The sequence below is a fragment of the Chiloscyllium plagiosum genome, chromosome 4 (assembly GCF_004010195.1).
Source record: "Chiloscyllium plagiosum isolate BGI_BamShark_2017 chromosome 4, ASM401019v2, whole genome shotgun sequence".
Lineage (NCBI taxonomy): Eukaryota > Metazoa > Chordata > Chondrichthyes > Orectolobiformes > Hemiscylliidae > Chiloscyllium > Chiloscyllium plagiosum.
Window position 1 is genome coordinate 18,238,439 of NC_057713.1, and position 25,905 is coordinate 18,264,343.

Below are 25,905 nucleotides of genomic sequence, written 5' to 3' on the forward strand. Positions count from 1 at the left end.
TCAGAGAAACTGTATTAAGACATAAGTGCCTTTACAAAAGGAAACTAATTATTTCACATTACCTGTTTACTCTTCTTGGGCATTTGTCTGGTTTTATGTCTATATCATAATGGTAGATTTCAATTTTTGGAATGTCCACTTCAAAGAAGTTGGCCTGTAACTTGATTGGTCGACCCATAGTACCAAAATCAGGTCTCACAGGTGGTTTGAAAGTTGACAACGTCTGCACAGGTGGTGTTGGGGAAGGTACATCTAGAAGATAAAAGTATTTGTAGTAGAGTTAAAAATAGATTGAGCACAAAACTGTAATGATAGTCATCATAAGCTTGCTGGCATCTATAACAAGATAAACAAAACGTGAATAATTCTAATCAAATAAATAATTCAGAGCTAAGCAGAAAATAATACTCATTTAGCCCACTTATGCTTGTGCCAGCATTTCATAAGAACCAAGTGTCTCATTCCACTGCTCTTTCCCCACAGCCTCGCAAATTTGTCTTTTCAAGTATATATCCATTAAACTATAAAAATTTACTGGTGAATCTGCTTCTAAGCAGTGCATCCCTAATCATAAATCTGTGTAAAAACATCACTCTCCTAGTGCTGATGTCAATTATTGAATATCTACATTTTGACAACAAGACCATAAAATATAGAAACAGAAGTAGGTCATTCAGTTCATCAAGACTGCTCCATGGTTCAATGAGATCATGACTCATCAGACAATCCTCAAACCACTTTCATGTCTACTGATTAAACATATGTCTCAGCCTTGATTAGAGTCTCGACAGTCCTCTGTGATAAAGAATTTCACAGATTCACCCCCTTCACCCTCCTCATCTCTGCCCTAACTAGGCAACCTCTTAATCAGACTGTGTTTTGGTCCTAGACTCTCCCAAGGGGAAACAACCTCTCTTACCCCAAATAGGCTTATATATTTCAATAAAAGTTTCCATCAGTCTTCTAAGTTCCAATGGTACAGGCCCAGCATGGTCATCCTCTCCTCATAAAAAAATTCCACCATACCCAGAATCAATCCACTGAACCTTCTGCAAAATCCCTCAAAATGCCAATCTGGCTTTCCTTAGATAAAGATAACCAAAACTGTTCACAATATTGTAGATGTAGTCAACTAGGACATTTTATAGTTTTAGCAAGATGTCCCTATTTTTATAAAACAAAGAACTGCAGATGTTGGAGATCTGAAACAAAAACAAAACAAAGCAGGTCTGGCACCACCATTAGAAAGTAGTTTCTAAGCAAGTCTGATGGTATTTGTAGAAAGAGAAACAGAGTTAACAAAATAATACAGTGATAAAGGGTCACTGGGCTCAGAACATTAACTCTCTTCCTCTTTCTATTGGTGCTGCTAGCCCTGTGTAATTTTATTAGATTAGATTAGATTCCCTACAGTGTGGAAACAGGCCCTTGAGCCCAACACGTCCACACCGACCCTCCGAAGAGTAACTCCCACTCAGACCCGTTCCCTTACCCTATATTTACCTCTGACTAACACACCTAACACTATGGGCAATTTAGCACGGTCAATTCAGCTGACTTGCACATCTTTGGATTGCGGGATGAAACCGGAGCACCCAGAGAAAACCTACACAGACACGGGGAGAATGTGCAAACTCCACGCAGACAGTCGCCCGAGGCTGGAATTGAACTCGGGTCCCTGGCACTGTGAGGCAGCAGTGCCAACCACTGAGCCACTGTGTCGCCGCAATAAAAAAATCAAATTGCTGGAAAAGCTCAGCAGGTCTGGCACCTGTGGAGAGAAATCAGAGTTAACTTTTCAGGTTGAGTGACCCTTTTCTGAGGACACTAATTTCTCTCTATAGATGCTGCCAGACCTGCTGAGCTTTTCCAGTAATTTCTATTTATGTTTCTGATTTATAGTTTCCATTTAGTTTCTCCAGCACGGTTTCTGTTCCTTTTTTTAAGCAGTCTTTTCCCCTTCAAATAAAGACCAACAGTCTATTTCCTTCCCTGTTACCTGCTGAACTTGTATGTTAGCTTTTTGAGATTTACTTAAAGGACCCCAATGAGCTCTTCTATTCTTCCTGCCAAAGTGCATAATCTCACATTTTCGCACATTATATTCCACCTGCAAAGTTTTTGCTCACTTGCTTAATCTGTCTATATACCTCTAAATTCTTTGCATCATCCTCATCACTTACCTTCCCACCTATTTTGTGTCATCCTTAATAGCGCATTTACAATCCTCATCCAATCATAAATATATGTTGTAAATAATTGTGGAACACTAATTCCTGTAGCACTCTACTGGTGACAATACCTCCTTTATCCTAGCTCTGTGTTCTATTAGAAAGTCAATCCTCTATTCCTTCAATATAGCTCTCCAGACAATTCAAGGTCTCTTAGCCTTACTTGTAGTACCTTAGTAAATGCCTTTTGGAGATCCAAATATATTACATCTACTGGCTCGTCAACCTATCCTGCTACTTCCTCAAAGAATTTAACAAATTTGTCAGGCATTTCTCTTTCACCAAGTGTTGCTGTCTCTACTTAATTATATTATGTTTTTCTAAATGTTCTGATATTACATCTTCTCTAACAGCTGACTGGTCTTTTTCTTAAAAAACTGTCTCCTTGCCTTATTGAATAAGGATTTCAAGATGTAAGGAAACAAAGAAAACCAGTATCAATCTGCCAGTTAGCATAACACTTCCCTAATGTCAAATGTTATTAGAAAGGATGTAATAGCAACTCTCCTGCCAGTGAAGACAGTTTCTCATTTACTCAAAATCTCTCATATGAAAATTAACATTTGATATTTAAAACTCTTAGCTGCTCCAAGGAATAGATATCTAGCTTCTGTCTACATATTGGAAGTCTCTCATTTCTAGCATTCTTCTTGTAAATCTTGTCTATAGGAACCTGAAATCCTTAAAACACAGTGCACATAACTGAGCATAAAACTCCAGTTGCAGCCTAATGAGTGTTTTCATCAATGTTTAACATAACTGCTTTGCATCCCACGCCGCAATTTAAAAATCACAAATCTCATATATTCTACTGCCTTCATCAATTTGGTTTTCTGTGGTCTTCAAGGATTTGTAATTATAAACCCTTAGGAGTTTTAGGACTACACAAACATCTAAAACTAAATTATTTTAGCTTTATTTCTCAGGAAACCAACTAATAGTCATATCATGAGCCTTAATACAGTACTAAAATTATACTTCTTCTGCAATTCTAACTGATCACCTACGGGTGATTTTACCATCACCAGATCTACATACAATATTCCCTGTCAAAGGATCTGGCAAATGCAGATAGAATGATATGTCTCAACTGCTTTGAGATGCTTGTTATACGTATCCACGGATCCGAAGAACACAGGAGAACAGGGATTACTATTGCCTGGAAACATGACTTTGAGATCCTATTCCTCACTTGACTGAAGGTTAACTGGCACACTGCATGTGGAAAATTCATCAGCTGGTAGCCTTTGATGAGAAGATGAGAATGAAAAGACGGTCCACACTTTTTAGCATATTGCACGCACTGTCAATTTTCTTGTAAGTTTCAGAGGAATTGTTTGCGATGGCCCAGAGCTCAGTAAGTGGCCATAATGACATCATCTGCACACTGATGCTCAACGATAGAGGTTGGACTTCAGTTTTGGATTAAAGGTAGGGTTGTTTGAGCACTTTTCCATCTATTATGAAGATAATGTCTATCTGTGGCTATTTTGCTGAAGATGAGATGCAGTAATGTAATGAGAAAGGATGGAGAATAGAGTTTGTACAAAGGCACAGCCTTGTCTGAATTTAGTTTTCAATGGGGCCAGACTGTGGTGGTCCTGTTGGCGAGGATCATAGCTTATACATCATTGTCAAGTAGGCGGAGAATGGTGCCCAAATTTATATTCCATAAGCCTACATCGCAGGCAGAAATAAAGATTTATGAGGTTCCCAAAAAGGCAACACATAGCAGTTAGTGTTATTCCTTGCATTTTTTTTTTATTTTCATTATGGGGCAAGGCCGTATAACAACAAATGCAAGCCAATTTGTCCAGTACACCAGCTCCACTGGGCGGAATGTGGGTCATGTGCCTGCTATCAGGTTCCCAAACCAACTGTTGTACTCAAAATTCAATCATAAGTGACTCCCAGTAGGATGACAGAAATGATTTTTGGATGCCCTTAAAAGCAACAGTGTAGAAATCAAACACGTCACTGATCAGTGGAAGCCCCTGACTTGGGACCGACAGATGTAGAGATTTTATTTGAGAAGGCACAAATGCATTTTGAAACTTAGAATCATGCAGAGGCAAAGTCAACGCAAAGAGCGCACAAACCTCTCAACGTATCACTGCACGTGACATAGAATCATAGGATACCTAAAAAGTAGCATTGCCCCATTTTCCCCCCCTCAGACAAAGCAAAACGCTCAGAGAGACAGTAGTTTTACCTCCTCCATCTTTATTCTGGGCCCTGGAAGGAGAGGGAATGATCGCCCATGGGCACAGGGACATTAGCTCTCAGTCTTCTCTCTCGAACAGCAGTTTCTTAATGACTTACATAGTCATTTTACAGGGAGGAACATCCAGATAAGGTAACATACATGTTGATTGGGCGACATTACAATCAGCGAGTGTCAATAGAAAAGATTAAGTAATTTGGTGTTACACAATGAATGTTCTTAACCTTAACGGGCTTCACATAATGAATACATTTCACCTTGTTAAATTGACCTTACTGAATGTTTCCAATATTGTTTAATGGCTCTACATAAGGAATGCCTTTCCACTTTGTTAACCCATTACCCATGCCTCCAGCATCCCATTGTTGACTCTAAGTTCTTACCTGATCTAAGTCATGCTCAGCTGAACCCCTTGTTTCACAAAACTCAAAACTTAACACTTTCCCTACACACATTCTCAGTAGAAGCAGGCCATTCAGCCTATCGCATCCACACCAACCTGCCGAAGAACAGCCAACCCATCCCACCTCTCTATCTTATCCTTGTAACCCTGCATTTTCCCATGGCTAATCCACCTAGTCTGCTCATACCTGGACACTACGGAGCAATGTAGCATGGCCAATCCACCTGCATATCTTTGGTCTGTGCGAGGAAGGCAGAGCACCTGGAGGAAACCCTTGCAGACATGGGGAGAATGCACAAACTTCACAAATACAGCAGCCCATGGGTGGATCAGAACCTGGGTCCCAGGTGCCATGAGACAGCAGTACTAACCACAGCCACCATGCCGCAGTAATGTCTGTAGCTTGCTATCGGATTCATCAGCCACCACAGAACCCACTAGTGTAGAAACCAAGGGAGTATCTATGAAGAAACAACATCTACTGACATGTGAATTGGGACTGGAACATGAAGAATTTAAAAGAAAAGTAAAGCCTGCAGTCTATGACAACTTTTGCAGTTCAAGTGATTATGAAAATTAGAAGCTAAACATTGCACTTTCCTCAATTCTCATTTGAAAAACATCTAGAATTTAGTTATATAAATAATTTTCAAGACTTACCATTATTCCTGGCTAAAATCATAAAATCTATCTGCATTTTTTTGACCAAAGTAATACCTACCAGCTACTAAAAATGAAGAACGCTAGAACAGTATAGTGTAAAAAACAAAAATATCCCTCTATAAATTGTACATCATGCAATTAGTGGGCCCCTACTGCAAATGGTGATTATCAACTTCAACAGTACTCTTCACTGGTCCTTATCTAACTTAAAAAGACATGCTCCTCCTAGCAAAGTCCTGCTTTGTATACAATGATAAACTAACAAGTCTAATCAAGGAAGTTAAATAATCATAAAGTGCTGGAGAAACGAAGCAGGTCCAGCAGCATCTATGGATAGAAAAACAGACTTAATGCTTCGAATTCAGTGACCCTTCAGAACTCACCAGTCTCAAAACATAAACTCTGCTTCTCTCTCCAAGCTGCCAGTCCTGCTTGGTTTTTTCCAGCACTTTCTCTTTTTGTTTCAGGTCTCCAACATTGCCGTTATTTGTTTTGAGCTAAGGGATTAAATTGGTGTTGTTACCAGGCACCACTGCATACAGCAGTGTCTAGCCATTAAACTATTTATATTCTTTCTTCTTTATCGCATGACATTATGCACAATGTTATTCATTCATCTTGATGGTGGCCAATTCCCATGTCCAAACTTTGAATATTAACAGGGAGATGGTAGCCAATAGAAATCTAGAACATTCACTCTCTATGTGTTCCTTATAAGAAAAAAATTAATCTCTGATCAAACTTCCATTGTGGGATGGAAAAAGCAGAAGTAAATCAACAGCACAAACTAATACTGCAGAACTAGCTACATCACTAGTTTAGTCTATCTGCAGAGCAGATTTCAAAAGTACTAAACAGCAATTGAAAAACAAATGCACAAGGTCAATCTTCCATGCACTAAGTAAAAGGCATTATAGTCTTACCACATTTTGGGTTGCTATAATAAAGAGAGAACTTTTGGTGGTTTAACCCGAGGGTCACCACACCTCAGACAAGGGGAGGAGATGAGAAGGATAGTCACTTGTGGCAACCCCATTCTGTGCAAGAATTGAACCTATACAGTTGGTATTACTGTGTAACACAAACCAGTTATCCAGCCAACTGAGCAACATGCACGAAGTACAATATTTCAAAGATGGGTTCAGCAGTTTTTATATTTTACCCAACTCCTTTGCCACTACTGTAATTTCCACTGGTGCTTATATCATAGCATTATCAGAAATGTTTAACTTGAATGAGGCACAATGAATCAAACATGCAACATTGGTAAATTCACAATTGCAAGCTGGAATACTTCATCAGTACTTCAATACAAAATAAAGTAGGGAATTATTTGCCAAGTACAATATTGCAAAATGCATATGCATACTGAGGCGGAAACAATAAAGATGTAATATTTTTTGTGTTTTTCAAGCAAGTTTATATAAATACAAATTTACAGTAGAGACAAAAATTAGCTCAAAATTGTAATTCATAATGAAATCGGTGAAAGCTGGGAAAGAGAGTCATGAAAAACTATCCAATCAGACACAACATTCCATTATGTGACATTTCCAGTGTGCAGGAACTCTGCATTTTAATTCTATTGAGGTAATTAAGGAAAACAAATGAAACAACAGATGTTTAGGTCGGATATAAAAAAAGAATCCTTCCAAAACATGCTTTTACAAATATATTTCAAAACAGTTTCTCAAAGTAAAAATAGGAATGCATGAAACAGACTGAAAATCCATTAAATTACATAAAGACAGTTTTCAAAACATTCTCAGTTAACATTCTTCAACTTTAAAACTAGTGATTTGAACTAATAAGTTGTACAGAAGTGCTTTTGGGATTCTATTATCTTCATTTCTTTTCTTTAATAAGTGGTTTTATGTTTAATAACAAGCAGGCAATGTAGTACTATTCAATTTTCTACATTTATTTAAACAATCATCTTTGTTCCAAAGCTAGATACTGTGTCTGAGAGAAATAAAGTAAAAAAAAGGGAAATGTATCATTCAGCATTGAAGGAACATTTTGACATTCTGTATTTATAGCAGCTCTATTGGTTGCTTGCTGATATGTTAAAGTCCTAATTTAATCTACAGTAAAAATCAACTTGATGCAAGAATAGTGAGTGCTGATCCAAGCAATAGAAGAAGCAACTGTTGATGGGGACTTGTGCCACAGAAAATATTCACTGAACTGGTGGTGTGCTTTTTTAAATACTGATAATATTGTTTCCCAAGCTTGTCATGCCAAACCCAATTTGATAAGATAGACACAGGCTGTTCTTGCTAGTTTGCAATCCAATTGTTCACCAAGTAGGTTAGAAAGTCACAACCAGGATCAATCTCATATTTTTGTACAACCAACTCCCAAGTATTTCCATCAGGGTCAATATGTGAATCAAGAATTGGAAATTTAATTTCTTTGGCCTCGCCCAGCCAACTATTGCGGCCCAACCATTGTCTTGGTGAACAACTGTAATTTTCCAAGCATTTATATTAAAATATCCAGCGTAGTAAGGATGGTGGGTGAAAAGTGTGTGTCTGCATCATAAATGGAAAAAAATTCATGCTCGAAAATGGCAGAGCTCCCACTTATAGAGTCAGAGTAATACAGCACGGAAACTGATCCAACCAGTCCATTCCGAACATAATCCCAAGCTAAACTAGCCCCATCTGCCTGCTCTTGGTCCATATCCCTCCAAACCTTTCCTATTCATGTCTGTATCCAAATGTCATTTAAAATGTTCTAAATGCATTCACCATTTCCTCAGGAAGACTGTTCCACACACGAACCACCCTGCGTAAAAAAATTTGCTTCATGTCTTTTTATAAAATCTCTCTCCTCTCACCTTAAAAATGTGTCCCCTAGTCTTGAAATCCCCTACCCTGGGGAAAGACTAGTAACATTATCTATACCGCTCATTATTTTACAAACTTCTATCAGGTCACCTCTCAACCTCCTATGCTCCAGTGAAAAAAGTCCCAGCCTTTTTTTTGTGTTTTTTTAAATAACACAAACCTGGTAACATCCTGTTAAATCTCTTCTGAACCCTCTCCAGCATAATAATAATAACATCCTTCCTAAAACTGAACCGGATCAGAATTGAGCACAGTATTCCTTAAGAGGCATCACCAATCTCAACTAGACTTTCCAGCTCCTATACTCAAAGGACTGAGCAATGAAGGCAAGCATGCCAAATGCCTTCTTAACCTTTTGTCGATATGTAATGCAAACTTCAAAGAATTATGTACTTGCAGCCCTAGGTTCCTCTGTTCTACAGCACTACCCAAGGCCCTGCTATCAATTGTATAAGTCCTATCCTGGTTTATTACCAAAATGCAATACCTCACATTTATCCAGATTAAACCCCACTGCCATTTTTCAGCCCATTGACCCACTTGATCAATTCTTGTCAACAGCTATTACAATTCAGCACTGAGGCTTCATAACTTCATACAGATTCTAAAACCTGTTATGGACCAGGCCAGGCCCCCTCAAAACATTTCAAGAAAGTAGCCCAGACTCTAAATTTGCTAGTTGTTTGAAGCAGGTGTAGAATGGATATTCCAGGAGAGATGCAGGTAGTCAAACCATTTAGATTTAAACAAAACAGAATTTATATTTACAAGATTACCAAATGAAACACAAACAAAAGAGAATACAGAAGAACTTAACCCATCCAAAAACCCAACAGATTATCCCAGTTTAATGATGCTGTTCCAAATACGTGCAACAACCCCCCATAAACACCTCAAACAGTCTTACAGGAGAGATGTCAGAGAGAGGGGTGGCAGCATAGAACACCCTCTTCCATGTAGCTGTTTCTTGGACCAGCAGCCTCAAACTGCTTGACTACTTTCAGCAAATAGCCAGACTTCCAAAAACAAACTCAAATTAGAGAAAAGCTAAACTGGGAGAACTGGCCATTCCCCCTTCATCATTTTTTTAAAACTTGAAAGCCCTTTGCATGAGGCAGTATCTGTTAGCTATAATCAAATTGGCACTAAAACTCATCCAAGGCAGACATTTCAGAATCGCTGCTTTTATGACCTCTCTGAAAAAAAGGACAACATAAACGCCATTAAAAGTCTAATTCACTAAATCACACATTTTTGACCTCAATAGCACTGGTGAAAATAACCAGTTCAGTCTTTGCATTAATGAAATCTCTTTACATCATGCAGCATTTCTTCGAAGTGGAAGAGGGGCAAAACCACACAATACATCTACCAGACCAAAGTTGTGAATTCATAAGACACGGAAGGCCAACATAAGATTATCAATTTATATTATAATATGCAAGATGTTTCTGTAATTATAACTGTTTGCTCAAACAATTTTGATAATGTCTGAAGTATGTTATACACAAACCTTTTTAACTATGTCAGGCAGACAAATGGTTTTCAAAGACAATATCTAACTGCTATAGATTTTTGATTATAGTTGACATTTCAGACTTTTGTACAGCTAGTTGATCCTTCGATAATAGCAGAGGTTCATTTCAATTTTTCTGAACTATAGGTACTTATTTTTGGATGAATTATCAAATTCTGATATTATATCAATATGTACACTATAAACTCTGGATTAATTGTGCTACTTTCCTAGAAAGACAAAAACTTGTTTGCCATTCCCACAGAACCAGTTTAGAAGTTTATAAAAGCAACTATAAATTTTGATTTGCTCAGTCAGTGTCCATAGCAAAAATTAAGTTTCATGTTCCGTCCAAGACCCAGTATGAAATGGTAAAGCAAACTCATGCAGTTAGAGCATAATGCAGAGCTAAGTCACAGTGGTCTATGAATCAGATATATTTAAATCATCCTGCTCAGAGATGTTCTGACACATCTTTGGAGCAGGTGGGACATTGAAACCAGGCCTTCTAGCTCAGAGGTAGGAACATTACCACTGCATCAGAAGACTCCAAGCCTTGTTAGATTACGAATTATCTAACTAGGCTGCTGCATATCCATAGTTAGCATGAGGCAATGCAGTTTGCCAGTCAGAGCATAAACAATAGTCAAGCTTCAGATACAGGACAACAGCTCATAGTTGAAATAGAATATAATTAATTATTTTGTGATGAAATCCATTTGCAGCGTTGTGACAATGCAATTTTCAAGATACATTCGTCTCCAAGGCTGCGACATTCGATTGTTTCAAAACATAAGTACTACCCGATTCAGCCCCGCAATAGGAGACAGGCTTATAATAAGATTTTGATTTTGTCACTCAGGACAACTCAGAGTTACTGCAGAGGAGTTCAAGTACTATGGGCAGTGAAAGAGGATGTGAGAAAAAGACAGAAAGACATTCCATATTAGGAGTGCTGTGCTGCTGGATTGGCACTTTAACTACAAAGATCCTATGTATGGGACACAGTGATAAATCAAATGTGGCTGCTGTAAGTGTTCTTGAAATAATCAATAGTTAAATGTTAGAATCAGGACTCAGTAGTCATCCTGGGGGAGCTGAGAAAGTGGGAGAAAATGCAAGGCACTCAAGGAGCCTGCAAGAATAGAGAATTCAGTACAGCTGAAGGAGAGTGGGAAATGAAAATCTTAAGCAGTGTTTGTTTATTGCAATGGAGGAAGATTGGAACTCAAACTGCATTCACCAGCATTCAGAATAAAAGGAGGGATCTCACTGAAACATATAAAATACTGACAGGCAACATTCATCATACCAACGTGGATCACAACATTAACTTCCACTTCTGGAAGTCACTATCACTCAGAGATTTTGGAGGTCAATGCAGCCAGAAAAAGAAAGAGAGAACGCTACTTTCAGATTTGATGCAGAGATAGAATTTCCCCTCGCTGGGGAAATTCAGAACAGAAGTCATGGGGGTCTCAGGATATTAGGCCATTTTGGACTGTGATGAGGTGGAATTTTCCACTCAAAAGTGGTGAACCTGTGAAATGCTCTACTGCATCTGTGGAGGTGAATTCACCGAATATATTTAAGAAAGAAACAGATTTTCACAAGATAAAGCTGTTTTTGAGGAGAGAGTAGGAGTAAGGCTTAGAAATCAAAGCATAAGCCATGATCATGTTGAATAGAGCGACAAGGTCTATGGGCTGAGTAGCCCACTTGTGCTTCTGTTTTCAGCACCCCCATGTATTTTTTTTACAATCAAGCTTGGTGAGGCAACCACTTGATGAAGAGCTGAAGTTATACTGTAATAAGTACCAGAGTACAATTTTGGAGTCGAGGGGATAATCGATCTAGTGAAGGAGACTGAACAACTTGAAACACAACAGTCATTGAAACAGTCCATGGTGGAGCAGCTTTTTAAAGTATGCGTACGCATGCACGAGTGAGAGAGAGAGAGAGACAGAGACACAAAGGCAAAAAAAGAGAGACAAGAGAAAAGAGAGGGCAAGAGACTGCAACAAAGAGAAGGAGAGAGCGTTTCAAAGATGGAATTATAAAAGAGAAGAACTTTGATCCCTTGAGTTTTAATGAGATTTGATAAACCAACCTTGGCATAAACACCTGGGTGAGTTGCTGAAACCTGTGGCATGTGTCTTCATTGCATTTGATGTGCACTATTTAAGTCATTTACCTATTATTGCCACTAAATTTTGCAAGTTAGAAATAAGTTTACTTGCATTGTGGATTATTAAAGCTGTAAAGTTTATTGTTACTTGTTCAAACCATTGGAATATTATGGCTTTAATCTCTTAGCAAGTCATCTCAAACTAGCACTTTATTGCTTTAACAAAAAGGGGGGAATTGTTAAATGTTTCACAAAGACACCATCAACAGAAAACTGCCACTTAAGTATCCATTCAATAGCCCAATTTCAAACACTCATATCAGAAAAATCACCAGAAATCACAAGATATTGTTGTTATAGAACTTGGGTTGAATGTTAAAAATTTTATCTATCTTGTTTTCACTGAAACTAGTTGATGCTGACATGAGTTTCACAACCTCAAGGAGGTGGCAGAGGAAAGCAGATTCATTCTAAGAGCAGTCCTTAATACTGAAAATGCTGTGAGCAACAATTTCCATGCACTCGGGGTTAGGGAAGAATGTCAGAGTCAAAAGCAGAAGATTGTAGCGATGTCAGAGAGGGAGACATCCTGTTAAAGACAGGAGTTTAAGGAAGCCAGGTTAAGTAACGAAAAAAACAACTGCAGATGCTGGAACTCAAACGCAAACAGAAACTGCTGGAGAAACTCAGCAATCTGGCAGTACCAGTTCTGATGACAGGTCACTGGACTTGGAAACATCAATTCTGCTTCTTTATCTACAGATGATGCCAAACCTGATAAATTATTCTTGCACTTTCTGCCTGCATTTCAAGTGAAGGAGTGAGCAACAACTAAGCCTAGTCAGCAGCTTAAGGGTCTGAGAGAGACATTAAAAAGAGAAAATAGCATAAAATAATTGTCAAAAGAAGCCAATTACAGCCATGCCTGCTGAGCAAGAAGCTTTAGTGTGGAAATACGGGTAACTTAAGTGAGGTTCGAATGCCCAAAAGATTACTGCTGGGGTAAAAGGGATAAAATATTTGCTATTTGTAACGTGATTTTTGTACATTGGCTTTCTGCATAAATGTTATGTTTTTTTGTTAAAGGTACATCAGAAGCCTCATTTGTGTATATTCGGTGATTAATCGCCACAAGAAATAAAATGAAAAAGTAAAACTTATGGGCCATCAAAAACAGTTTCCACTCAGACATCTCTGTCCAGTATGAGTGAGTATAAAATACATTAAACCTGGATAGTTTCTACTAAAGTAATTGTTCTGAATGCTCTTATTTTAAGTAATCATGAAAAATACCATGGAAAAGAAATTTCTGATAAAATAAATTTACAGTTCGCAGTTATTCTTAGGCTAGAATTTACAAGTAAAACCGACAAGTTAATGATGCTCATTACTTATGCGCAAATTGGGTGAAAGGGAAGAGGGTGGTAACATACTGAGTTCACTGATTATAGAAAATTATGACCCAAATGAATCAGGAAACATCTCTCAGAATTGAATGTTAAAAAGTCCTGCCAAGAATTTTTTTTCTCTGAAAATGGTCTGCATGGCTTTTATAGATCTAATAAAGTAGATAAAATAATAACTGACCAAATTAAACAGATTAAAACCGTTGCAGAGCATTATCCTATCTGCCAAAGTGTGAAGTCTTAATATCTCATTTAGTGGATTTCTTTAACTCTATTACAGTTTGGGAATCCTTTATCCAAAAACCTCAGGACCAACTGGTTTTCAGATAAAGGATGTTTTCAGTTTTCAATTTTCACATACACTTGCAATTATAAGTCCATTTAAAGCTTTTTTCTAAAGGACCTGAATGAGCCTAAAAGAGGGAAAATAAAGTTTGTTTTCCCAAAAGGCCCAAACTCAGCCAGTCTACAGGTCTGATTTCAAAAGATCTTCTGATTTTAGGTCTCTTCGGTTTTTTCCATGTGCATATAAAGGATACATGACTTGTACCCTGCATTAGAAATATTTTACTAACTTTTTATAGCTTTTAATAATTTGATGTCATAATGGGAAGGGAGAGAAAGAAACACAAGTAGAATTTATTTTATGATAGCCATAACTGAACATAGAAACCCCATGTTCATCTGCAACATTCAGCCACACAAGGTTAATGAGCAAGATTTCAGCCAAGTCTAACAGTGTGCATAAAACTTTCACATAACAGCACTTTTAAACACCTATCTTGACAACAACAGGCTTTGTCCTTTAAGTTGAGGGTCACAAGAGGAAAAGGTTCTTTCCCCCCCGCCCCTCAAAAGTTATCTACCATTTTGAAGCAGCTGCAGTAGAGCTGGTCTGGGTGGTACTGATGAAAGACAATGAATAGCAATGCACTCTGCTTTAATTTTTTTTTCCCTGTTCCATATTGGCACCAAGAAACCCAAGCTCTCACCGCAGGCACTTCAGGTGCATACTCTTCCTTTGAAAATATAGCTAATTTTCATCAGGGTTAACAGAGCAACAACAAAGATAAAATATTCTACTCTAATTTTTGGAAGAAATTTTTCATTTTTACAGCTGCTGTAAGTATTCATTAAAAGCAAATTATTCGTAATTACAGGATTCCATTGATAAATAGCGTTTACAAGCCAATTAAAATTGAAGCTGAGAGCTTAGAAGAAATAGAACAGAAATAATGAAGGGAATGCAAAAAAGAAAGTTAATAAGCAGGATAAGGATGGTTAAAAGAAACTAGTTAAAAATTTGAAGAGAACATTAATATATTCATAAGCAAAAAAATTCTCAAAAGCAAAAATAAAGCAGATCTCCAGAATTCACGGTATTTTGCTTTTAAAATTAAAAAGGTCAGATTCTCAACAGAAATGTCCATTTATGCTGTATTTAATCATATTTAAGGAACTTTAAAAACAGTTTACACAGTCTATAATAAAGAAAAGGACAGCTTAGAGGATACAAAACCTGAAATGCTTTGGAGCAAGGCAAGTGATATTTTGAGGAGAAAGTGAGGTCTGCAGATGCTGGAGATCAAAGTTGAAACTTTATTGCTGGAACAGCACAGCAGGTCAGGCAGCATCCAGGGAACAGGAGATTCTAGATACAGATAGAACAGATAGAATCTCCTGTTCCCTGGATGCTGCCTGACCTGCTGTGCTGTTCCAGCAATAAAGTTTCAAGTGATAGTTTGACAAAGGGAAGTCTTCTTAAATTTAGTTAGGATAACTGGAAGACATATTTGAGACCAATGGAGTAGCCTCTACAATCCTGAAGGAGGACATAGCAGGTGTCCAGGAAATCATATTTCAGGGATCTTGTGAGATGCAGTTTTGTACCAGAGGAATGACAGTGGCCAACAAGTATCCACTTCCAGATGGTGAAACAAAGATAATCAACAGTAAATACAGGTCAGTTTAGTGTACGGATAAATGTTAAGGCTTTCAATTAAAGGAAGGAATTACCACATATTTAAGAAAATCCGTAGAAGTACTAAGACTTCTAAAGGAGCAATTTGATTGGCATGCTTCAAGTTTTTTTTGAGTTAATAGAAGAGGGAACTCAAGTGAAAGGTCATTTTAGGAAAGTCTTCCTTAATGCACCAAACAGAGCAAGATTTAACATATGGAAGAGTAGAAATACAGATTACAAATTGGTTAGCCATATGGTGCAGTGGTAGTGTCCCTCTCTCTAGATTAGAACACCAGGGTTCAGGTCCCACCTGCACCAAATGACATCCTGTCCGAACACATCTACAAATTCGTTAGGAAAGAAGGATCTTGTTTTTTTCTCTTAAAACCAAACACCTTAATTCAAACTGGAATGCCTACATTGATGAATAGGGAATTCACGAAACCAACTGATATGATTGCACATCAAATTAATGGTCAAAAAAAAAATAACCGTGGATGCTGGAAATCAAAAACAAAACAAAGATTGCTGAAAAAACTCTGAAGGTGGCAGATTCTGTGCAGAGAAAGCAGAGTTAACATTTCAGATCCAGTGACTCTTGTTCAGAACTCCTCCAGTTCTGGCAAACCTATTGAGTTTTTCTAGCAATCTACGTTTACGTTTCAGGTTAATGATCATGTCACTGCTGATATTAATTCAAATTCAGCATTGGATTGAATAAATTATTGAATCCCTCCCTCACTTCTCTCCATCAATGGTATAAAAACGAGGAAAGCTCACAAAAAATTCAGTTTTCAGACAACACAACCTTTGGATAACCAAACTTGAGACAGTTAACCTGCATTCACTGTCTATATGAATGACTTGAATATATCTGTGGGGAATGGTACCAAATAACTGCACATAACAGTGCAATATTAATTGCAATTTATTTCTTGCAAGAGACCTGCAAATGGATGACAAGAAATTGATAAATAGGATATGGTCCCATTTGGAGATGGACTTCATGTCTTTAAGCCCAAGATGATGCATTCTCGTTAAAAAATCTGTTGGGTTTAAGGAAAATGAGGGTTAAAGAAGATAGGGCTTGGAAATAACCTGGTCAAAGGGACTAAGCAAAACCACCAGCCAAAAAAATTTAAAATAAAATGGTTCTCAATTCCATTTGAAGATACTCTGAATATAAAAAGGGGCCTTGCAAAAAAAATCTTAAGAAAACCCCAGCTACGGTTCTATTGACAATATTGGATTGCCAGACTATATGGGAACACCATTGCTTTAAAAAGAGCACAATGTTAAGTCAATAAGGTGTTGTTTGATAATTGTTATAGAACAGTTATCGTGAACTACAATTATATAAAAAATGAAAAATTAAGAACTCCTTTCATCAAAACAGCAGACTAGAGGACAAGTGATTAAAATTCTTCAAGGGTAGGAACATGGGAATCCACTACTGTATACTATTTCACTCCTTGGAAAGGTGGAAGAGGCTCATGAGATTGTAGCTTATCTGCTTGCCCAAATGCATGCACTGCCTTTGTCACACATCCCTTACTGGCACTGGTTAACAATGCAACGATCTCAACTATAAATTTAGCAATTAATGCCATGATCATTCTTTGCAGAAGACGGCTCAAAAAGTGAACTCTTTAAATGTAAAAGTGTTGCCTCAATTCAGTTAGACGCCTGAACTAGTGGAAATACTCTCTTTATTCAGGCCAATTAACCTTACAGTTCCTTCGACGACAAGCCACCATTCCTAAGATGTGGTGTCCAGATTGTTTACAGTACTCCAGATGAAATGTAACAAGGGTGTCGTATAGCTGAAGAATGACTTCTGAACTCTTTGCACTCTTGTCATTTAAAGAAAAAAGCAGCATTCTATTCACCTTTTTGATTGCTTTCTGTACCTGTCCATAGCATTTTAATCATCCACACATCTAACCCACCTCCCAAAGTTTCTTTGGACTTTGCTGCTTCCAGCTTTTCACCATTTACAAAGCACACTGTTCCATTATCTTGTAGTCCAAAGTTGATGACATCACATTTATCTACACTGACATCCATTTGCCACAGTTTTGTCCATTCTCTTAAAATTACCAAAGTACTGATAAATTATGCTTCTACCTACACTGCTAAGGAGCTTTGTCGTCAGAAAATTTGAATTCTATGGCGTTCTGGTCTAAAGTTGTCAATTAATACAATGAACGGTTGATACTTCAGTGTACATCCTTGAGGTACGTTGCTGGTTATGCCTTGTCAATTAGGATTCCTGCTTGTTATCTTCACTCTATGTCCTATGATGAACATATGTAGATAGTTTGCAGTCTATTAATGACTAATCATTGCAATCCATATAATTGGCAACAGACAAAAAAGAGGAGGAAAAAAAAGAACAGGAATGTAGTGGTGGAAATTGAATAAAAAAAAAAATTGGCAACAGACATAAGAACACGAAAGCCCACCAGTAATGGAACACTTTAGGTGCCAGTAGTCCAAAGACACCCATTACACACTCTGCAGTTACCACAATGTCAATTTACCTACACAGTGCGTCCCAAAATATACCTCTTGAAAAAAGTTGCTTTTTTATTTGAATCAATCTACATTTTGTTCCCCCAGTTCTACCTCTTTCCCTGAGGTATATACCTATCCCTGCCAATTGCTATTGTAAACATAACTGAATTATGGTCACTATCATCAAAGTGTCATCGACCTCCAAATCCAACACCTGGCCATGCTCATTCCCCAGTACCAAATCCAATATAGCATTGCCCCTTGTTGACCTGTCTGCAATACTGTGTCAGAAAACCCTCCTCCACACATTGAACAAAAACCAACATACCTAAACTACTTGAACTATCATATTCCCAGTCATATTGAAGTCCCCCATAACAACTATCCTGTTTGTTACTCTTGGTGCTAGTGAGAATCATCTTTGGGGAAAGGCAATTATGATGCGAATAGGCAAGATTTAGGATGCATAGGATGAAGAAGGAAACTGCAGGGAATGGCACGGTGGCTCAGTGGTTAGCACTGCTGCCTCACAGCGCCAGGGAACTGGGTTCGGGTCCCACCTTGGGCGACTGTCTGTGTGGAGTTTGCACATTCTCCCTGTGTCGCCACGGGTTTCCTCCCACAATCCAAAGACGTGCAGGTTAGCTGAAATTGACCATGCTAAATTGCCCATAGTGTTAGGTGAGTTAGTCGGGGTAAATATAGGGTAGGGGAATGGGTCTGGGTAGATTACTCTTTCGGAGGGTCAGTGTGGACTTGTTGGACTGAAGGGCCTGTATCCATACTGTAGGGAATCCAATCCTTTCCTCTACATCCCTGGGACAAGTCAGAGGTCTATAGAAAAGTCCCAACAGGGTGACCTCTCCTTTCTTGTTTCTAACCTCAGCCCAAACTACCTCAGTGGATGAGTCCTCAAAAGTTATCTCAGCTGCTGCAATACTACCCTTGACTAAATGCCACACCCCACCTTTAACCATCATCTGTTTTCTTGCTGAAACATTTAAATCTGCAACAACCATTCCTGTCCCTCCTCTGAAATGGCCACAACATCGAAATCCCAGGTACCAACCCATGCTGCAAGTTCACCCACCTTATTCCAGATGCGCCTGGCATTGAAGTACACACATTTCAAACCAACATTCTGATTGCTGGTGCCCTCTTGCGACCTTGTAAACCTATCCCTGACCTCACAACCCTCAACCTGTACACTGGAATTACAATTCAGGTTCCCACCCCCCCCCCTGCTGCATTAGTTTAAACCTCCCAAAGAGCATTCGCAAATTTCCCCCCCCAAGGATATTGGTACCTGTCTGGTTCAGGTGAAGACCTCCTGTTTATAGAGCTCCCACCTTTCCAGAAAGAGCTCCAACTATGCAATAATCCAAAACCCTCCCTCCTACACCATCCCTGCATGCATGTACTCAGCTCTGCAGTCGTCCAGTTCCTTGCTTCACTAGCGCGTGGCACAGGCAACGAACCAGAGATAACAATCCTGCTTGTTCTAGCTCTAAGCTTCCACCCTTGCTCCCTGAATTTCTGTCTTAGATCCACACCTTTCTTCCTACCTAGGTTGTTGGTGCCTATGTGGACGGCAACTTGGGGCTGGTCCCCCTCAAGGATCCCAAAAACACGATCAGAGACAATCAAATGTCTCTCAACATATCCAAACAGATTCAAAATACAAATAGAACAACCATATTCACTGCAATAATAAAATTATAAAAAGAGTGCACAATTATGAACAGTACACATTCACAATACTTTGCAAAATCTAGGTTTCCCAAATTTTCAGAAACTACTGCACTCTGCATTTTGCTTTAAAGTTCATAAATCATGTACTATCAGTTTGAGGCCGTTAAATTCTCAATCATTCATATACGGTTTATCAGTTTTATAAAACAAGGGATTGGGCTGTTTTGTACATATTCCTTCTAATCTTACTTATGTAAAGGGCATTTTCTTAATTCTATCGCACATTTGTGGTTGTGACAGGAGAGCCACAATTGGGGGATGGACTCAACCATTTTCTATCGACACAAATGGACTTAGACCAAAGCAAGTATGACAAATATTCCACTGTCAAACAAGTCATTCTTCTTTCATACTTTAAATTCCACCATAGAGAATCAATCCTCCAGGCTAGAATAAAAGTGTCATCAGCTACTGAATGTATCAACACTTTGTTAAAGATCCAAAATATGTTAGTCTTACATTTTAATCAATTAAATTTGAGCCACCTTGTTAAAAAGGTGGAAACAGACACCATTGAATAGTTTGCCTTTTTAAAATGAAAACTAAGGATGGAAATGAAAAGATACAAGAGGTGAGGTGATTAATAATGAAAAAAAATTATAAACAACACAAACTCAAACATGGAAAAGGCAAAAGTTGATGTCTGCATCCGAGAATGCTAAGAGAAGTGAAACAGCAGAAGCCCTAACAATAAACTTTCAAATAATCTTCAATGTGTCAGCATTATCATGACCAGAGGGCAAATGATCTAACACCACTGTTCAAAAAAAAGCAAAGGATAGAGCAATTATGTACAGATCAGTCAATCCAATATAGAATCAAGGTACTGAGTTTCCAGTGGCCAACTCTGACTCTTAGAAATGCATGGTTAATTAAGATGAGAGAGCATATTCCTTACACTCAGCTGGTTGGAGTCATATCTGGCATTATAGTTGTTGGAGGTTGGTCATCTCAGCTCCAGGACACCTCTGCAAGAATTCCTAAGGGTATTGCCTAGGCATAACCATATTCAGCTGCTTTATCAGTGACCTTCCCACCATCATAAGGTCAGAAGTGGGGATATTCACCAATGACTGCACAATGCTCAGCACCATTCACAACTCCTCAAACACTCCCTCGGACCTTACCATTAAGTGTCGGATGGTAAGGTCTGATTAGATTAGATTAGATTAGATTACTTACAGTGTGGAAACAGGCCCTTCAGCCCAACAAGTCCACGCTGAAGCGCAACCCACCCATACCCCTACAAATACCCCTTTAACCTAACACTACGGGCAATTTAGCATGGCCAATTCACCTGCCCCGCACATCTTTGGACTGTGGGAGGAAACCGGAGCACCCGGAGGAAACCCACACAGACACGGGGAGAATGTGCAAACTCCACACAGTCAGTCGCCTGTCGGGAATTGAACCCGGGTCTCTGGCGCTGTGAGGCAGCAGTGCTAACCACTGTGCCAGCGTGCCGGATTAAGTGTCGGATGGTAAGGTCTGATTTGCCTTTCCAAAATGCAGCACCACCTCACGTTTGACTAAATTAAACTCCATCTGCTACTCCTCGGCCCCTTGGCCCATCTGATCAAGATCCCATTGTATTCTGAGGTATCCTTCTTCACTGTTGACTACACTTCCAATTTTGCTGTCATCTGCAAACTTACTAACTATACCTCCTAAGTTCACATTCAAATCATTTACATAAATAATGAAAAGTAGTGGACCAATCCTTGTGGCACACCATTAGTCACAGGTCTCCAGTCTGAACCCTCCACCACCACCCTCTGTTTTCCACCTTCAAGCATAGTCATGTTCAAGTGCAGCACGATCTGGAAAGTCTCAAGTAATGTTGTTCATATCATACAAATACCAGGTGACAATAATATCCAATAAGAGACAATCTACCCATTGCTTCTCGAAATTCAATCGAGTAACCATCACTGAATCCACTATGATCAACATCTGAGAAGGGTAACCATTGATCAAAAATTGAACTGGACTCATCATATAAATATTCAGTGGCTGCAAAATCAGGCCTGAAGCTAGGAATATTGCACTAAGTAACTCACCTCCTGACTCCCCAAAGCCTGACCACTATCTACAAGAAATAAGTCAGGAACATGATGGAATATTCCCCACTTTCCTGGACAAGTGCAATTCCAACACCACTCAGGAAGCTTGTCACCATCCAGGTCAAAGCAGCCCACTTGATTGGCACCACATCCACACTCAGTAGCAGCAATGTGTACTATCTACAAGATACTCTCCTGAAATTCAAAGACCCCAAGACAGTATCTTATAAACCCACAACCACCAACAAGTTCCCCTTCAAGCCACTCAAATTCCCAACATGGAAATGTCTCACCATTCCTTCACTGTCACTGGGTCAAATCCTGGAAGTCTGTCCATAATATTGTGGGTCTACCTACAGCACATGGACTGCAATGGTTCATCATTACCTTCCCAAGGGCAACTAGGGACTAACAATATTTCTGGAGGTAGGTTTGCTCGCTGAGCTGGAAGGTTCATTTTCAGACATTTCGTCACCATACTAGGCAACATCGCTGGTGTTTCCTGCTTTCTATTTATAGGTTTGGGTTTCCTTGGGTTGGTGATTTCCTGTGGTGATGTCATTTCCTGTTCTTTTTCGCAGGGAGTGGTAAATAGGGTCCAAGTCAATGTGTTTGTTGATAGAGTTCCGGTTGGAATGCCATGCTTCTAAGAATTCTCGTGCATGTCTCTGTTTGGCTTATCCTAGGATGATGTGTTGTCCCAGTCGACTTGGTGTCCTTCCTTATCTGTATGTAAGGATACTAGTGAGAGAGGGTCATGTTGTTTTGTGGCTAATTGATGTTCTTGTATCTTGGTGGCTAGTTTTCTGCCTGTGTGCCCAATGTAGTGTTTGTTACAGTTCTTGCATGGTATTTTGTAAATGACATTAGTTTTGCTTATTGTCTGTATAGGGTCTTTAAAGTTCATTAGCTGCTGTTTTAGTGTGTTGGTAGGTTTGTGGGCTACCATGATGCCATGGGATCTGAGCAGTCTGGCAGTCATTTCTGAGATGTCTTTGATGTAGGGGAGAGTATCAGCAAACACATTGACTTGGACCCCATTTACCACCCCCTGAGAAAAAGAACAGCAAATGACAACACCACCCCAAGGAAACCCAAACATATAAATAGAAAGCAGGAAACACAGCAGTGCTTTGTCTGGAGGCTCACTGCAAATGTTACCAAGTATGGTGACGAAACATTTGAAAGTGAACTTTCCAGCTCAGCGAGCAAATCTATACCCAGAACTTCAACCTGAGCTACAAACCTTCTCAAACTTGCTAATGAACAATAATTGCTGGCCCAGCCACCAATGCCCACATCATATGTGGAAAAAAAACTGACAAATGTTAGTTCTCTGAAACAGCAACAGAATCATTGGGTACTGTACTGTATGTATAAAGGCTCCCAAAGCCTTCAATTGGAGGCCTGACAAAGTTAAGGTAAAGGAAATTTAGCATTGCGAAGGCAACTGGCTTGAAAGTGGAAGTGGTCGACATGCTTCTTGTGAGTGGGATGTAAACAGCAGTGTCTTCCAGTTCATAAAATGGATGCTGCATTGGACAACATCACCTAAGTTCATCAAGTGTCTTAATTAAAATACAATTAAATTTTGAATTGTTTATTAAACATTCCAGTGAGCAACAAGGATAATAATCAAAGAAAATGCACCCCGAACCAAGGAATGATATTTAAGGATATATACATAATCAAAGGGGTAAGTTTTAAGCAGAATCTTAATTGAAGGGGAAAGACAAAGCAGTTTGTGAAGGGGAATCAGGACATTCAGACTTAGGCAGCAGGAAGAAAAGTGGGCAATTAAGGGGCAAAGAAAATGGGAGTTTCTAAACGAGGTTGGAGATATGAAAAGGTAAGAGCGTTGAGGACTGGAGGATGCAGAAATACAGAAGGACAAAACTCCGAGATTTAAACTTGGGGTGAGGTTTTAAAATCGTCATACTGGTGGACCAAGAGTCAATGAGTACTAGGATGATGGGAAAACAGGACAGGATGTTCCTAACAGTAGTTACAGTATTCTTAAAATAGTTTATGACTGTGATACTTATAGGACATTGAGTCTGTGGAAAAAGTGTTTTACAAATGCAAGTTCTCTGTCATATGCAGCATACAACTTGAAGATGGATATGGTAAGCACAATCTCAATTTATGGGGAGAAAGTGAGGACTGCAATCTCAATTTATGACTATTGAAAATAGACATGATAATTTTGATCAAATTCAAGGAAAAGAGGAAGTAAAAGATAGCTGATTGATAAAATTTTTATTGCAGAGAACTTGCAGGGATACATTGTCAAAGAACAAGGAGACAAAAAAAACTAATACTAACACTTTTAAAGAACAGAAATTTAAAGACATACACATCTGCATCACTAAAACAGCAAGCTTAGAAATCTCTTAGCAAGCAGTATGTAAAATCCTAGGATTTAGAAATGATGGTAAACTACAAAAGCAAGCAGAAAATGCTAAACCTATAGAAATGAAGCTAGTTAGAAAGGTGTACAGGGCGACTCCCGTATCCGCGGAAGTGTTTTCCGCAGATTCAGTTATCCACGTTTTACCGCAGCCCGAACATATTATGGGGAACCTTCCAGAACCTGGAACCAGGGGGCTGCCAGGAAGGTAAATTTCCCATTTAAATGAAGGGGTTCACTACAATCCCCGATTTCGGACTTCCATGGTAGGTCTTGGAACGTATCCCCCACGGGTACAAGGGGATTACTGTATTTACTTTTTCTCAAGTGAGCTGCCCAAAGCTGTAAAGCTGCCACAGCCACTGAGGGATAAGAACATGACAAAACATAGGAGGAGAAAGCTTGTCAAGCCTGATCCATCATTCAAAATGTGCATGTTGACCTTAGGTTTCAAATTCACTTTCCTGCCCACTCTCATAACACAATTCCCTGCAGCACCAAATAATTGTCCACCTCTTGTATTAAATATATTCAACCGTGATACACCTACATCCCTCTGGAGTATGAATTCCAAAGACTCTCAATTGCTAAATGAGGAAATGTCTCATCTCAGTGCTAGATAATGGTCCTGTTTTGAGACTGTGACCCATGTTCTAGATTTCACAACTGGGGGAAGCAATCCCTCATTGCCCATCCTAATCAAGCCCCTTAAAAATCTTATGTTTCAATTAAATCTAACATTCTAAATTTCAGAGAACACAGGTTCCAATTTACTCAGCTGCTCAAAAGTAGAATGCACTCACCTCAGGAACCAACCTAGTGAATATCCACTGTACTGCCTCCAATGCAAGTCAATCCTTTCTTATATATGGAAAACAAACTAGCCCCAATATTTCAGACATGTTCTCATCAAAGCCCTGTTCAACTGTAACAAGAGCTCTTTATTCCTGTAGTCCAGTCCCTTTCAATACAAGTCTACATACCATTTATTTTCCTAATTGCTTGTTGTCCTGCATTCTAAGTTGTGTGTTCCTTGCATGGGTACACGTACGTCTCTCAGAATATCAATTCTCAAGTTTCACACCTATTGGTAAAAGAATTTATTTTCTATTCTTATGATCAAGTGAATAAGCTCACCCCATGATATCATCATCACAGACAACTGTCCTTCAATTTGAGGATGTCATCTGGTCACAGTCGTGAGTTTCTGCTGCAGATCTTCATGTGACTGAACAGGCCAATTGTCTACCTGTGGATCTCTAACAACATGCAACAGGATGTCCCAAGAGGTACTAGAATCCAGAGTACAGGAATTGCTTCCATTCACATTCTTTGCAACTGCTCTGCTTCATCATTAAGGCTTCTGGCTGCATGTATCACTACCTGGTATGGCAACTGTATCATTCAAGATCGGAGACAGTTACAGCAAGTGGTGAACTCGGCCCGGACAATTACAAAGGCAAACCTCCCTTGTATAAAATCCATCTACCAGGCCCGCTGTTAACGAAAGACTGCCAGCATTCTTAAAGATCCATTCCACCCTGGAAATGTTTTTATACAACCTCTACTGTCAGGGAGAAGATATGGAAGCCTGAACACACACACCAGCCGGTTTCGTAACAGTTTCTTCCCTACTGTTGTTAGAATGCTGAATGGACTCTCAAACTCTTAATATTTGCCTGTACCTGTGTTTTTGTTTTTGCTGTTTACCTATTATTTACTATTATGCTACTTAACTATGCGATCTGCCTGTATTGCTCGCAAGACAAAGCTTTTC

The 25,905-nt window shown here is 39.0% G+C and overlaps 2 protein-coding genes across 4 annotated transcripts in view; one reads left to right on the top strand and one right to left on the bottom strand.

The window, feature by feature from the left end:
- Nucleotides 1–25,905, bottom strand: part of ago2 (argonaute RISC catalytic component 2) — an 83,180-nt gene that overhangs the window by 54,107 nt on the left and 3,168 nt on the right. The window contains exons 1-2 of one of the 3 annotated variants that reach the window (XM_043687791.1): nucleotides 5,519–5,656; nucleotides 63–252 (exon numbers count right to left, since the gene is read on the bottom strand). In XM_043687791.1, the coding sequence (XP_043543726.1) occupies nucleotides 63–252; nucleotides 5,519–5,555 (227 nt within the window). In that variant the 5' untranslated portion in view covers nucleotides 5,556–5,656. Of the gene's footprint in view, nucleotides 1–62; nucleotides 253–4,443; nucleotides 4,639–5,518; nucleotides 5,657–25,905 lie in introns of those variants that run through there. The other 2 variants (XM_043687790.1, XM_043687792.1) reach the window with 2 other exon arrangements.
- The window catches only part of LOC122548887 (prostate stem cell antigen-like), a 52,951-nt gene continuing 37,882 nt past the window's right edge, over nucleotides 10,837–25,905 (top strand). The window contains exons 1-2 of the mRNA XM_043687795.1: nucleotides 10,837–10,919; nucleotides 13,104–13,224. Of these exons, the coding sequence (XP_043543730.1) occupies nucleotides 13,221–13,224 (4 nt within the window). The 5' untranslated portion in view covers nucleotides 10,837–10,919; nucleotides 13,104–13,220. The remainder of the gene's footprint in view (nucleotides 10,920–13,103; nucleotides 13,225–25,905) is intronic.